At 40.4% G+C, this 16,639-nt stretch overlaps 1 protein-coding gene across 4 annotated transcripts in view; it reads right to left on the bottom strand.

The window, feature by feature from the left end:
- wdr37 (WD repeat domain 37) overlaps window positions 1-14,787 on the bottom strand; it is a 123,562-nt gene extending 108,775 nt beyond the window's left edge. Inside the window, exons 1-3 of one of the 4 annotated variants that reach the window (XM_078537362.1) lie at window positions 14,703-14,787; window positions 5,550-5,717; window positions 3,662-3,712 (exon numbers count right to left, since the gene is read on the bottom strand). In XM_078537362.1, coding sequence (XP_078393488.1) covers window positions 3,662-3,712; window positions 5,550-5,687 — 189 coding nt within the window. In that variant the 5' untranslated portion in view covers window positions 5,688-5,717; window positions 14,703-14,787. The remainder of the gene's footprint in view (window positions 1-3,661; window positions 3,713-5,549; window positions 5,718-14,702) is intronic. The other 3 variants (XM_078537368.1, XM_078537363.1, XM_078537375.1) reach the window with 3 other exon arrangements.
- Window positions 14,788-16,639: the final 1,852 nt, after the last annotated feature.

Raw genomic sequence — 16,639 nt, 5'->3', positions numbered from 1 at the left:
ATCAAGATCAAATCTCACAAATACCAGTAATTCATTTTAAAAAAACTTGCATTTATAAAGCACCTTTAATATAGAAAATATCCCAAGTCACTTCACGGGGCTATAATAAGACAAAATGGACACCGAGTGAAATAAAGGAGATATTAGGCGGGGTAACTAAATGCTTGGTCACACAGGTGTTTTTTAACGTTGATCTTATTGGAAGAAAGGGAATTGGGGAGCCAAAGAGCTAAGGGCCTAGATGCCTGAAGACACAGCTGGCAATGGGATTGAGAAATACAAAAGGCACGAGCTTGAGAAACAGTTATCAGAAGGTTGTAGCATTAGATGAAGTTACAGAGAAAGGGAGAGCGAGGTCATAAGGATGAGCCAGCATTTTTAAAGTTGTTAATCAGTCTTTTTTCTAGTTTTCTAGGTTGCCATATATACTGAAGGTTGTAGAGGAAGTGACGTTGGCAGGAAATAAGGGTTTTTTTCAGTTTTCAGGTTTCTTTTACAAAGAATGAGTTAGGAGTAACAGTCTGTGAACTGAGTCTCAATTTTAGCACAGCGAAGATAAAGAAAATCAGAAAGACTTGTGTAGGAACAGGAGGAATAACAGAGGGAAGTTCAGAGCATCAATGAGCACAATGGTGTCAATATAAAGGCAAGTGCCAATGGAGAGAGATGGGAGATGGATCACGTACAAGACTAGCATTTTCTTATGTCATGTGTTACAGCACCACAAAGGTGCTTGAATGGCCTCTCCAGAGCAGTATTCAAGTCTTGGGCGAATTTGGTCATACAGAAAATGATGAGAGGAATTTGGTACAAGAATGCATACTGAAATGGAAGAGAGAACATAAGAAATATGAGCAGGAGTAGGCCATTCAGCCCTTTTAGCCCATTCCACCATTCAGTGAAATCATGGTTGATCTTCTACTTCAACAATATTTTCCTGCACTATCCCTGTATCCCTTGATGTTTTTAATATGTAGAAATCTATCAATCTCAGTCTTGAACATAGCCAACGGCTAAGCCTCCACAGCCCTCTGGGGCAGCGAATTCCAAAAATTCAACACCCTCTGAGTGAAGATATTCCTTCTCATCTCAGTCCTAAATGACCTGCCCCTTATTCTCGAGACTGTTCCCTAGTTCTAGACCCCCCAGCCAGGGGAAACATCCTTCCTGTACCTACCCTATTGAGCCCTCTAAGAATTTTGTATGTTTGAATGAGGTCACCTCTCATTCTCCTGAACTCGAGAATAAAGGCCCAGTCTATTTAATCGTTCCTCAAGGACAATCTCTCCATCCCAGGTATTAATTTAGTGAACCTTTGTTGCACTCCTTCTATGGCAAGTATGTCTTTCCTTCGGTAAAGAGGTCAAAACTGCACACAGTATTCCAAGTGTGCTCTCACCAAGGCTCTACATAATTGCAGTAAGACACTTTTACTCCTATGCTTAAATCCTCTTGCAATAAAGGCCAACATACCATTTTCCTTCTTAACTGCTTGCTGTACCTCCATGTCAGCTTTCAGTGATGTATGAACAAGGACACCCATGTTACTTTGATGTTCAATACTTCCCAGCCTCTCACCATTTAAGAAGCTCTGTTTTTCCTACCAAAGTGGATAACCTCACATTTCTCCTCATTGTATTCCATCCGACAAATTTTGCTCATTCGTTTAGCTTCTCCAAGTCACTTTGAGCACACAACAGCTCAGTCACTGTAATAAGATTATCTGATTACAGACTTTAAAAGAAAAGAACCTACATTTATATGCCACCTTATCAATTCTTTAGGACGTCCCAAAGCACTTCACGCTCAATGAATTGATTTTTGAAATTAAATCACTATTATTACACAAATAAACATGGCACTCAGTTTTCATGTGACCAGCAAATGAGACAAACAATTAGTTGATAAGTTTTGGATGGTGCTGGTTCAAGGTAGAATATTGGCCAGGACACCAAGAGAACTCTCTTCAAGAAAAGTCCACAAACAAGAAAGCAGGGCCTTGGTTTAATGCCCTATACAAAAGACAGCACGTCTAATAACGTAAAACTCCCTAAAGGCTACACTACATTTTTCTTAAATTAATTCACAGGATGTGGACGCTGCTGGCCGTTCCTAATTGCCCTTGAGCAGGTGGTGGTGAGCTACTTCTTGAACCGCTGCAGTCCATGTGGTGCAAGTACACCCACAGTGCTGTTAGGGAGGGAGTTCCAGGATTTTCACCCAGCGACAGTGAAGGAACGGCGATACATTTCCAAGTCAGGATGGTGAGTGGCTCGGAGGGGAACCTCCAGCGGTGTTTCCATATGTCTGCTGCCCTTGTCCTTGTGGGTTTGGTAGGTCCTAGAGTGCAGCTTGAGTTCACAGGTTTCTGACTCAGAGGCAAGGGTGATACCAAATTTAACAACAACTTGCATTCATATAGCACATCAAATGTAATAAATCATCCTGAGGCACTTCACAGGATCATATAAGTACAATTTGCAACTGAGCCACAAAAGGTGATAAAGTTTGGTCAAAGCGATAGTTTTAAGAAGCAATTTAAAAAGGAAAAAGAGGTATAGAGACATGGAGGAATTTAGGGACACAATTCCAGAGCTTAGGACAAAGGCAGATGAAGGTACAGCCACCAATGGTGGAGAGATTGCTCAGGAGACAGGATATTTCATAGGGGCTGGAGGAAATTACAGAAATAAGGAGGGTGAAGGCCATGGAGAAATTTGAAAACAAAAATGAGGATTTTAAAATCGAGTCGTTGCTCGATCGAGAGACAATGTATTTCAGCGAGAATGGGTTTTGGTGAACAGGACTTGGTGCAAGTTAGGACACAGGCAGCAGAATTTTGGGAGCAAGTTTATGGAGAACAAAACAAGGGCAGTCAGGAATGCATTAGAATAGTCAAGTCTAGAGATAACAAAGGCATAAATGAGGATTTCAGCAGCAGATGAACTGAGGAGAGGCCAAGTCAGGTGACTAATCAGTGTACTATTTTGAGCTGAGAAAATAAACTATTTTAGGGAAACTTAAGGAGTTTTATATGAAAGATCTAACGGACATATGGTGTGACTGTAACAACCTGAGATGCTGCTGATTGAGAAACAAGAGCAGGATATCCCATTTTGTGGAGCAAGAAAAGTGTTATCAATTTCATGCAAGCTATCACTGAACATTTCTAGTGCAAATGAGTTTATTACTGCTGTGCAGCTTAACTGCTTAATGTTCCCTGACAGGATTATTGCTTAGTAACAAATGCAGGTCAAGATTTTGATCAGTGGTAACCTAGCCTTTTTGTATTGTATTGAAACAACAAGCAAAATGATCTATATTTGCATAATTGTGAAATAAATCTACTATATTACCCAATGAACAGATCAGATCAAAAGCAACTTCAAAAATAACAATCCAAAACTGTTGTACATTACTGTAAATCAATCAAATTTAATACTTCACCCCCACCATCTGTCTTCTTGACTTCTTCCCATTCCCAGAATAAGCAACTAAAAATACATATGCTCATCAAAAACCAGGTTGCTAGGCATCAGGAAGAAAATCTGTATATTGTGATCTTCACAAGCATCTGCCATTAATTTTCTGGAATTAAAAGGAAATTAAAATGTGCACACCAACACAGCTCCCTAGCCATATTCCGTATGTTCACACCAACCTCCACTGACTGCACACAGACTTCCTCACAGACAGCCGACATCATCGCTCCCTACAAATAGCAAGAAAATGGATGGCAACAGTTTTATATTTATTAAAAAATGTATATAAAAGTTTGGGAGGGAATGAAAAGACTAAAATTCCATTAGTGGGCGATGATTTATAAAACTGGTTTAAATATATCAAAATTCCTCAATTAGGCTCAACTCAAATCCAGGTCTTTGTCACTTTCCAAATAGCATAAATGTACTTAGTAAGCTGTGTTACGAGAATGGAAAATTACTATTTAATATGGGATATTTCTTATAAATTCTCACTGATATGATTTACTCTGATTAATTGTCTGGTATTTTCTCAGTTAAAATTACGATCTCTACCTTTTATCACAATATAAAGGTAAATTTAAGTGTTCAGTTCCACAATCTCTACCTCCATTTTCATCATTAACGATGATAATTCTGCCACCTAGACACAACACACAAGGTGACCCACATATAGGCACTCCTTTAAAAAATAAAGTTATGATCTATGCGAAAGAAAACTCATCAACCACTAAAAAGCAGGAAGTTTGACATTCATGCACACTGACTGATATGCGTGCTGCCACTATTATGCAGATGGTAAGAAGCAAGAGAAATGAGAGCAGAAGACTGGGAATAGGAGAGAAGTCAGTGTTATTGGAAGTCTGGAATTGAGAGGAGATTGGGACTGGTCTTGGAGCAAGGGCGTGCACTCTCCCAGAGTAAGCTACAGGGCCAACCGCCATAATGACTTGGCACAACCATGTTCAACAATCAAACAATAACCTAAATTCTATATTTGTCAATTGGGATCAATCATTTGTGTAGGATTCTTGTTCTTAATTTATGCAACTACAAGTTTCCTTACCAAGAAGTTGCTTTGGCTGAAAACACCCGCATTAAATCTACACTTAACAGGATTTTACACAAATACATGAAACGTATAAACTGATTAAGTGGATTATACGCCATTTCTAAAACATTATGAAATATTATAAAGCTTAGTTAAAATAAGAGACTTAATTAAGACACTCCCAAATATCTAACATTAAAGGTATATTTTTATGCAAACTCTCACATTGCTGTGTTTAACATGTTGTGTTAAATTGATTAAGTTTTGATACAGTGCATTTAATTTATATATAACTTGATGGAAATTGTAATTGTTTGTTGTATAATTATATTTTGTCTGTGTAGAAACAGTAAATTATTTGCATTTTAGAGATATAGGATATGCATTTCCATTCATTTATTGCAAATTTGTTTGATATCATCATTAGGTTGATGTTCATTTCATACAACCTCAGCTTTTCCTTTCATACATCAGCAGTTTGAGAAGAATGCACTTAACCTATTCAACACTTAACAGCAAACACATATCACAGCAAGATCATGGCTTTTACCTTTCTGACTTTAAATACCAATGGAGGCATTACATTAAAAATCTGGTGCAAGGTCACTCCATAAAGTTTCGGCACATGCTTTATTTAAAATCCATCACAAACAAAAATTATGTCAGGAATGAAAATAGAAAATCCCGGGAATACACAGCAGTTTCAAGATAGGAAAAAAGAAAAAAAAACTAGTCATGTTCTAGGTTAGGGTGAAGGATCGCAAACCAAAATCTTAATCTCTTTCTTCAGATGGTTACAAATCTGCTGTGTATTACCAGACTGTGCAGGCAAAAGTCAAATTTAGCCAGGAACTAATTCTTCCTTTGGAGCTAAATTAATTTTAGTTTTTTTTTAATAAGTGTATTTCTAATAACAGAATCAATACACGAGCAACTGAGTTTAAAATCAGACAGTCAGTACTACTGATTGCATCACAATCTCTAAGTTACCAAAAATCCATATTAGTTTACAATACCTGTCCTTCCAACATGTCACGCTGTGATGAGACACGTTCCTGCTCAGAACTGTTTGTCCTTCTAATAGAGATGGCGTGAGGTTTACGTTTCGGTTTCACCTGCCGTGCAGCTGCACTGCTTCCACTTTCAATAGGCATCACTTCCTGGTGATCTCTTCACCTGGTCACCTACAAAGATTTATGAAGTATACTAAAATAGACATAATTTGACAAAACTAACCACACACATCAAATTATAAAATGAGACAACACCAATGAAAGCCATTCGGCCCATTGTGCCTGAGCCAGACTTCATAATTCACTCTAAACATCCATCACTCAATCACAATATTTAACACAATATCTCAAAGCGCTGCACAGCCACTGAATTACTTTATGCAGTGTCATTAGTGCAATGTGTGCAAATAGTCAAGTTGCAAACAAAAAGCTACCACAAACAGCAAGAAGATGAATGTGTTAATGTGTTTTAGTGGTGGTCACTAAGGGATGAATATTGGCCAGAACACTGGGAAATTCTTGCTCTTCAGAAAAAATTGAAATAGGATCTTTGACGTTCACCCGAAAAGGCAAACAGGGACTTAGTATAATGTCTCTCCAACAGATGGCAACTCCAACATTGTAGCATGTCATCAGAACTGCACTGAAATGTCAATCTAGATTACTTGCTCAAGGCAAGGCTGGATTCAAGCCTTGCACTCGGAACTGGTAAACTCAAGAATAGAGGGAATCTGCTGTGATAAAATATACACAAAATTAACTAACAAAACATACAAGCTGAGGAACAGGAAATAAAAAAGAATTAATTGCATAATAACAGAACGAGTTTGCATTTATCCAAGAATTTCTCACAATTTAACACCTAGGTTCTAAATATAGGTTGAACTTACTAATACACACCAAAATAGTTTGCAACACATTCAACTCTATGTTACTGTATGCAATTCAAAAAACAAGTTTGTTGGGCCAAATTTAGTCAATTTACACTAAGCTTTAAAAGTTAAATTAACACTAACATATTATTCTTCTTACCTCAAATGATGGCCATTTTCTTATTTCCCAACCCCCAAAACAATTGATTCTTACTGAGTTCCATTGGTACCAACCCCCTCTGGCACATCACAAAGTAGCCATTTTTTAATCCATCAGCCCATTGAATTTGCTGCTTCCAGTGGTGTGATCAGGCTCAACAATACACCACTAGAAGCAGTCAGCAAATTCTGCTGCTTTGCATCAATGGTAACAGAGAACCTGTTTCTTGACGACGAGCTCAGCACATGTATTGGAAAGGCCAACTTTGGTCAACTAACAAAACGGGCATGGAAAAATAACAAACTGAATCACAGGACTAAGATGGTTATCTACAAGGACTGTATCCTCAACACATTGCTGTATGGCAGTGAAGCATGGACAACTTACACCTACAAAGGCTCAATAACTTCCACCTTCAGTGTCTATAACGCATCCTTGGCATCACATGGCAAGACAAAGTCACCAACGAAGCAGCCCTTTCTAGGGCAAACATGGCAAGCATACTACCGTTAATCAAGCGAAGAAGGCTTCACCGACTTAAGCACGTGCACAGGACGGATGACAGCCACATCCCAAAGGATCTGCTATACAGGGAAGTAGCCTGTGTCAAGAGACCAGCAGGGTGCCCTAAGCTCCAATTCAAAAATGGTATCAAAAGAGACATGAAAGCCCTTCGCATCAATCATGACAAGTGGGAAACTCTAGCTGACAGTCAATGCTAATGGCAACACCAGTTGCAGGCAGGACTTTGGCACCATGATGACATGTAGTTTCAGAAAATCCAAAGCAGACACCAGCCCTGCAAACAAGACATCAACAGATCATCCTGCACCACCGTCAAGGAACAACTTCATGTGTGGCACTTGTGGCAGGCTTTGCCTTTTCAGATTCAGCTTGTTCAGCCATCAAAAGAAGTGCAGCAGGTGATCTAATCTGACCTTGAGAGGTTGCATTCCCAACATCTCTTGCAGACGGAAGGATGCCAACCAACCCAGTGAACTTTGACAGGATTTTCAGCTCTTGGAGGAGAAGGGACACTACAGCTGAGAATGGTTCTGACCACCCAACATCTAAAGAGTCATTGATTAGCAGTCAAAAGCAGCTGATTTCACCCCCCCCACCTCCCCTAACGCCCCCACCCCTCCACCCCCGACTCAAGTTAAAAATACTCCATGTATATATCTTTTTCCATCATCAAAAGTACAAAATTGATGACTTATTTCTATGCAAAGCCTATCAATACAATATCATTTTTGTTACTTGAATAAGATAGTCATATGGAAGGAGCTTTTCTCTGTTCCAAAAGAACATTACTCTGGTAGAATACGATTTAAAATATTTTTGCACTCGGGTTTTATTTTAACTTACTTCAACATCTGATGTTTAGTGCAAAAAAACTAAAAGAGTATTAGCATATTTATATCTGAGATTCTCAAGAAAACAGCAATGGGAATAAAAGGATCTAGCGTTTCTTTTTACCATCACTTTGACCAAATTTGAGGGTTTTTTTTAAAAAGATGCATTTTCTTCACTGAAAATGACTTCAACATTCAAGAGCTTCTGCAACATTCTGCACACAAACTTCGCAGCACTATACAGAGGATACATCAAAAAAGTATTAATTTTTCAAAAAATAAATCAAGTGACATGCATTATGTGGTGCAGCAAAGGTTCACTAAACCAGTACATGGAATGAGATCAAAACACTGCAGGTCTGGCAGCATCCGTGGAGAGGGAAACAGGGTTAACGTTTCAAGGTCAATATGACTCTTCTTCAGAACTGGGCTAACTCTGTTTCTCTGTCCACAGATGCTGCCAGACCTATTGAGCTTTTCCAGCACTTTGTTTTTATTTCAGATCTCCAGTACCCACAGTATTTCGCTTTCACCTGGGGTAAGAGGTTTGACTCATGATGAGAGACTGAGTACATTGGGTCTATATCCTCTGGAGTTTAGAAGAATGAGAGATGATCTCATTCAAACATACAGGATCCTGAAGGGTCTTGACAGGGTAGACACTGAGATATTGTTTCACCTGGCTGGGATAGAGCATGAGTTCTGTTGAAGAGTCATACGGACTCGAAACGTTAACTGTGTTCCTCTCCGCAGATGCTGTCAGACCTGCTGAGTTTTTCCAGGTATTTTTATTTTTGTCATCTGATGTATGTCGTTTATATAAATGACGAATAATAGGGGACCCAGCACAGATCCCTGTGGTACGCCACTGGACACTGGCTTCCAGTCACTTAAGCATCCTTCTGTCAACACCCTCTGTCTCCTACAACTAAGCCAATTTTGAATCCACCTTATCAAATTACCCTGTATCCCATGTGCATTTGCCTTCTTTATAAATCTCCCATATGGAGCCTTGTCAAAAGGCTGTGCTGAAATCCATATAAACTACATCAACTACACTGCCCTCATCTACACACCTGGTCACCTCCTCAAAAAATTCAATCAAATTTGTTAGGAATGACCTCCCTCTGACAAAGCCATACTGACTATCCCCGATCAAACCTTGCATCACCAAGTGGAGATAGATTCTCTCCTTCAGAATTTTCTCCAATAGTTTCCCTCCCACTGACATGATACTCACTGGCCTGTCATTCTCTGGCTTATCTCTACTCAAAGCTTCACTCAAAAGATTGTGAATCTTTGGAATTCTCTGCCCTAGAGGATTGTGGATTCTCCATTGTTGAGTATATTTAAGGCAGACTTAGATTTTCGGTATCTCAGGGAATCAAGGGATCTGGGAACCGGGCAAGAAAGAGGAGTTAAGGCTGATGATCAGCCATGATTGTATTGAATGGTGATACCCCAACAATGAAGGAAGTATTTTGGCTATCCCTGTCAGGCAGACAGAACAGAAAAATGAGACAGGACAAAAGAGTAAGACAAAAACAATCAGCTATACGGGGGTAAACCCTCAAAAGGCAAGGGGCGCACCAAAATACAGCTGAAAGGAAACTTCAAGCGAGAACAAAAAGGAGGAGAACCTGACCAAGAGATGGTAAGAGCAGACTCAGTCAGCAAGCATAGTCTGTCTGGGTGCTGATTGCTGGAATGTACACAGAGGGTACATATGTTCCAACTATGCCAACAGGGAGTTATAAACTATTATAAGCATTTAAGCTGATAAGACGCTTGGCACAATATGCATCACCAAAATCCCTAGATTGCTAATAATCCTGTAGATACAAAAAAAAATCCTCAGATTTTTAGTATCCCTGTAAATGCACACCACATAGCAGGTGAATTCAAACACCACATCTTAAAGAGCCCACACTTTCAAAGCAGAATATTTATAACTTGTATTTGACACAGATGTAATGGCATTTTTAATTGCTTGAGATCAACAAGAAACCACAAATAAAGCAGTGAACCAGAAATATGCTTTAACCAAGCAGAATCATATGAAATGCCCTAGCTAATTCACCAATATTCATTCTCATGACTGAACATTCATATACATTCTCAAATTCCTATCATAACTACCACTATGGCCCTCCATGCACCTGAACTTATCTACCTTAGCTTATTAACAAGATTTTCACGTAGAGGTATTTGGCACAATATTAAAAATCTTAAGAAATATGAAACATGCAAACTATTTTCTGGAAGCAAAAGAAACCCCTATTGTCTAGTCTCCCAATGACAAGGTTAAGTGTAGATGAGGGACACCGTTCAGTCTTTCCAGCTTATTATCCCATTGAAGTCTATGCTACTTACATGCTAACATCTAACTGCATCTTGATTGACCCAGAGTTTTTGCTTTGAATCATCTTACCTGGAACTGGGAGATCATTACCCGTATTATCACTCTTTGGGCAAAAAATAGTGTTTCCTGAATTCAGACCCTAAAGCTGTCTTTTATCAGTTTGTACCTATACTTCATTCTCTTGCTGTGGTGATTTAAACTGAAACAGTGCTCAGATCGACCTTTCCAATCCTTTCATAAAGTCCACTCTTATTCGGCTCCTATAAAGGCTGAGGAGCCAATGTCTTTCTAGCCTTTCCTCAGAACTCAGGCTTTTAATATTGAGGATCTACCTTAGTTTTGCTTTGCACCATTTCTAAGGCTTGGTTGTTCCCTTTCTGTTTTGGAGACTAGAACTGAACACAATATGCATGATAAAGCATGACCAGAGCAATGAGAGAGCTTCACATGATGCGTTCGGACCTGAATCTTACTGATTTAATGATAGTGTTACATTAAGGTATGCTGATTTCGATATCCCCTGTTTTGAACTGAATCTTCAAAGCTGTGTGTGTTAATTAACTTGTAGTGCAATATTAGGGACACATGAACATCAAAGACATACCTAACAAATTAAAATTAAAGCTCAGTTATAGACAAAATAGAGAAGTAATTCATACCATGTATATTTCATTCTGTGGCAGAATTTTCCAGATGCTTCAATTGAATCAACCAGCACCACATTTTTAACACATCTGCTCTTGTAAATATGGTCATTCACGTGCAAGGTATAATCTACCTTTTAGTAAAATAAAAAATACTTTTACTTTTAACAGAACTAAGCATTAAGTAGCTCAGGGACAAAGGTGCTTCCTAGGAGTGTTATGAGATATTGAACCACGTGAGAGGATATTAGGACAGATGACCAAAAGGTTGATCCAAAAAGTAGATTTTAAGGAGTGTCTTAAAGGAGGAAAGAGAGAGATAGAGAAATGGAGAGGTTTAGAGAAGGGATTCCAGAGCCAATAGCCATGACAATGAAGATACCATCACCAGTGGTGGAGTGATGAAAATCAGTGAACTCATGAGGCCAGGATTAGAGAAGCATTAATATCCTGGAGGGTTTAGGATTGGAGGAGATTACACAGATAGGGAGGGGCAAGGCCATGGAGAGAATTGAAAATGATGAGAATTTTTAAAACTGAGGCATTGCTTAACTGAGGGCCAATTTAGTGAGCAGGACTCGGTGCGACCTAGGACACGGGCAGCAAAGTTTTGGATGGCTTTATGTTTAGTGAGGGTAATTTCTAGTTCCTTATTTTGTTACTTAGATCCCTTAAAAATAGAGTTTGAAGATTCTGGAGAAAGGCCGATCATGAAATAACAAAATGTATTATATGGTGCTATTAATGGCCAGGAACAACATACTCCCTTTGCTCTTGCAAAGTATGCCCTGTACAAATACCACACTGTTATAAACTTATCCTCAATCTTTGCTTGTCAATTCACAGCAAGTCACAACATGAATGACAGACACAAAAACACACTAATCCACCCAAGCCAAAATTGAAAATGAATACCATTCATTATTCTCTTGAATTCCAAATAGATATTTCAATAACTTGCAGCTCATGCCCCAAATTCTGTTAAGGGGATTACCTTTAGCAATTTGCTTCAGTCAAGAACACTGTAGCTTAAGTAAGCAGTTTGTGACGCATTCACTGTTCAAAAGTGTTTCATTCAGAGTATTAAATGAATTAGCCCAAATCTAGGCTTTTCTCTCATGAGATATCCAAAGAAATGTAAAGCTTTTCAAGGTATGCGCTTGATTTTGCAGAAGTTATAACGCAGAAGAAAGTACCTTCCCATCAAATGAGATTTGTGACATCCAACCCTCTGATATCTCTGTGCTTCTTGTGCATCCCCAGTTTTCATCGGCCCACCACTGCCAGCCATGCCGTCCACTGACCAGACTTAAAGCTCTGGAATTCCCTCCCTAAACCTCTCCCCCTCTCACTCCGCCTTTAAGATTTGTCTTAAAACCTATTACTTTGGCCAAGATTTTGGTCACCTGTCCTACTATCGCTTTACGTGGCTTGGTGTTGAATTTTGTTTGATAAAGCTCCTGTAGAGTACCTTGGGACATTTTACTACATTAAATGCAAATTGGCGTCAGGTTGGGATTCTTCCTCGAACCTTATGAGAGTTTTAAATCCTCCTTCATGGATGCGTAGGCCTTCATTAAATGAAACTTTTAAAGTTGCTCCCACTAAGCCTCAGTCGTCTATTCCATTCAGCTGCTATGTTACTGGTCTCAGTATCACTCCCACCAACAAACAAAAGAAAGCAAAGGGGCAATCTAGTTGAGGTGCTTAAGATTATTAAAGGATTCAATAGGAAGGATAGAGAGAATCTAGTTCAGGGTTGCTGTCAGGATGCCCTTCTTCACACAAAAGTAGAAGAAATCTGGCACTCTCTTCCTCCCCAAAAAACATTTGAGGTTAGGTGATTCGTAAATTTCAAAACTGAGACTGACAGATTTTTGTTAAGGATAATAAGGGCTACAGAATCAAAGCGGGTTGATGGGAGTTGAAATGCAGATCAGCCATGATCTAATCGAAGGTGAAACCGCTTCAAGGGGCCGAATACCCTAGTCTTGTTCCTACATTGCTATGTTCCATTACTCATGTTGCTCAACTGTTAATTACAGCCCTTAATCAAAAGCCTAAAAAAAATGATGGTGGTTGGACTGTCCCCACAATATCACTGCAGATCAAAGGGACAGCAGAGCAAGATACCAGTACCAACAGGCAGATGGTTCAGCTGGGACTGCAATGTAAAACTAACAAACTGATGAGAAAAAATTTCCTGCCTAATATTATGTACAGCTCTGTACATCTCATGAACCTATTCACACAACCACACAGCTGGTCACCATAAGATCTCCAATTCTTGACAAACAGCCTAACAGATATGATCAAGAAAGACCAGAAGAGCTTGCCACAGTTGACACCAGTCCTTCCTGGGGACAACAGGAAGCAGCCCACATTTCCTGCACTTCCAACATCCTTTCTTGGCACCAGGGAAAGGATCGGGTTCTGATAGTTGTCAAAGATGTGCAGTTTTTCTCTTTTATCTCCTTTCTGAACAATTGCAACCAGTGGCGCACCATTGATACAAAAAATTGAAATTTCTAATTTATTGCAGAAAGGTTGAGAGGTGACATAATTTAGATCTTTAAAAAAATCATGAAAGGCATTGATAATATAAACATTACAGTATCAAAAAACTAATCACAGAAGATGATTACAAAATTAACAACAACCTTCCCTCATATTTGATGCTCTGCCAGATAACCTTTTTGATAATCTGCATGGACAGAGATTGTCAACAATAAGAATAAAGATAAAGATGATCAAATATATGTGAAACAACAAATAATTTGCTGTTGGTAATACAGATAACTGGTTTGTGGAATGCAGATCACTGTAGTTGGGGTCATAGTTGGTAAAATGTTGCATTTACCCTTGGAAGCTGGAATGAAATTTTAGAAGAAAAGTGAAAAGCAACTATTGTGTTGTCTGGATACACTTCGCTAATCTTGCTTTCTCGTATGTGTATTTATTAGCAGGCCAAATTAGCAACCTTAAATGCACAAAACATTGCAGTCATGTTAAGAGCACAGCTATGCTGCTCAGGACATGTCATTTACATGGATGATTCAACATTGCCAACCCAGCATTTCTGTGTCGCAAATTGGAATGGCAAGCAAGGCAGGATGAACAGGAAAAGAGATACGAGGGCGAATCAAATGATCTTTACACTATCCTGCTACCATCACCAGCCAGGAACATCTCACAGCTGATTGCAGGAGCTGGCCAACAGCAATGTCATTCCTGAGAATCAGGGTGCTGATCTGAAGCGGTAAGAGCTGAATAGAAAATAGCAACTTGTCTAATGTGCGGGAGAGCTCGGCTCTCACGTTCGGCAGAATCATCAGTGCAGGATACAGTGAAACTACACAGTAAGGTCCAAAAAGGAATAGGCAAATCTGATGCTCCAGGTGCATGAACCTCCCTCACAGCCAAAAACATTAATGGTGTCCAAACTGTCTGAAAAGCATCAGACTTGAAAATGTAAAATCACTCAAACTATCGAGTGCCCAAAATGCAAACAACAATTGTCAAGGTACCAGCTGCACCCAGCAACAGCCCAGATGATGATCAGGAATTCATGGAGCTGTTGAACCTCTCCATTCGGACCAGCCGCCCAAGGGGGGCTCTTTAAGGCTGATTGAAGCTGTTAACCGGCCGCTTTACGGGGACCCAGAGCCCCTTCCGTTCACTGGCGGCTCATTTAATATGCACCAGAGCCCCCTCCCTTTCCATTCACCGGCGCTTCTACAATTATTTTTCTCAAAATACTCACCTCCTTTCAAAAGGACATCCTGCAAACTCATCCGGGCTCTTGTCACTGCGAAAAGGTGAAAGGTCAGCCAAGAATCCCGGTCCGGTCTGCGCATGCGCATGATCTGGAATCCAAAGTGGCCAAGCAGCCGCATATCTGCGCATGCTCCTTTCCAGTGCCCTCAGCAGAGTCCGACTCTTTCTACATGATGATGCACTGTCTATATACACACTTACAGTACACAACCATTGGTGTTTTTTTCATTTAATGTTTGCATGCTATTTTTTGTGAGCATTATTGGGATGTGCCCTTAGCTTTTATTGCTCACCTGTAGTTGCTGTTAAGAAGGTGGTACTTGAGTGCTTGAGAAGGTTTTTCTTGAATGTTACACCATATGGCAATAGTTTTTTTTGTGCATTCACGGGATGCGGGCTTCGCTGGCTGGGCCAGCATTTATTGCCCATCCCTAGTTGCCCTTGAGAAGGTGGTGGTGAGCTGCCTTCTTGAACCGCTGCAGTCCATGTGGTGTAGGTACACCCACAGTACTGTTAGGGAGGGAGTTCCAGAATTTTGACTCAGCGACAGTGAAGGAATGGCGATATATTTCCAAATCAGGATGGTGAGTGGCTTGGAGGGGAAATTCAAGGTGGTGGTGTTCCCATGTATCTGCTGCCTTTGTCCTTCTAGATGGTAGTGGTTGTTGATTCGGAAGGTCTAGGGAGCCTATGTGAATTCCTGCAGTGCATCTTGCAGATATCACACACTGCTGCTACTGTGTGTCGGTGGTGGAGGGAGTGAATGTTTGTGGATGTGGTGCCAATCAAGCCGGTTGCTTTTTCCTGGACGGTGTCAAGCTTCTTGAGCATTGTGGGAGCTGCACTCATCCAGGCAAGTGGGGAATGTGCCTTGTAGATGGTGGACAGGCTTTGAGGAGTCAGGAGGTGAGTTACTCATCACAGGATCCCTAGCCTCGGACCTGCTTTTGTAGCCACAATATTTATATGGCTAGTCCAGTTCAGTTTCTGGTCAATGGTAACCCCCAGGATGTTGATAATCGGAGATTCAGTGATGGTAATGCCATTGAACGTCAAGGAGCGATGGTTACATTTTCTCTTATTGGAGATGGTCATAGCCTGGCATTTGTGTGGTGCGAATGTTACTTGCCATTTGTCAGCCCAAGCCTGGATATTGTCCAGGTCTTGCTGCATTTGGACATGGACTGCTTCTGTATCTGAGGGGCGACGAATGGTGCTGAACATTGTGCAATCATCAGCGAACATCCCCACCTCTGACTTTATGGTGGAAGGAAGGTCATTGATGAAGCAGTTGAAGATGGCTGGGCCAAGGATACTACCCTGAGGAACTCCTGCAGTGATGTGCTGGAGCTGAGATGACTGACCTCCAACAACCACAACTATCTTCCTTTGTGCTCGTTATGACTCCAACCAGTGGAGAGTTTTCTCCCTGATTCCCACTGACTCCAGTTTTGCTAGGGCTCCTTGATGCCACACTCAATCAAATGCGGTCTTGATGTCAAGGGCAGTTACAATCACCTCACCTTGGTAGTTCAGCTTTTTTGTCCATGTTTGAACCAAGGCTATAATTAGGTCAGGAGCTGAGTGGCCCTGGCAGAACCCAAACAGGGCATCAGTAAGCGGGTTATTGCTAAGCAAGTGCCGCTTGATAGCACTGTTGATGACTCTTCCCATTACTTTACTGATGATCAAGAGTAGACTGATGAGGTGGCAATTGGCCAGGTTGAATTTGTCCTGCTTTTTGTGTACAGAACATACCTGGGCAATTTTCCACTTAGCCAGGTAGATGCCAGTGTTGTACTGTACTGGAACAGCTTGGCTAGGGGCTCGGCAAGTACTGGAGCACGTCTTCAGTACTGTTGTCGGAATATTATCAGAGCCCATAGGCCTTTGATTTATCTAGTGCCTTCAGCAATTTCTTGG

This window comes from Cetorhinus maximus, chromosome 3 (genome assembly GCF_964194155.1).
Source record: "Cetorhinus maximus chromosome 3, sCetMax3.hap1.1, whole genome shotgun sequence".
Lineage (NCBI taxonomy): Eukaryota > Metazoa > Chordata > Chondrichthyes > Lamniformes > Cetorhinidae > Cetorhinus > Cetorhinus maximus.
The sequence above is the reverse complement of the archived record's forward strand: the minus strand, read 5'-3'. Positions and strand labels throughout refer to the sequence as shown.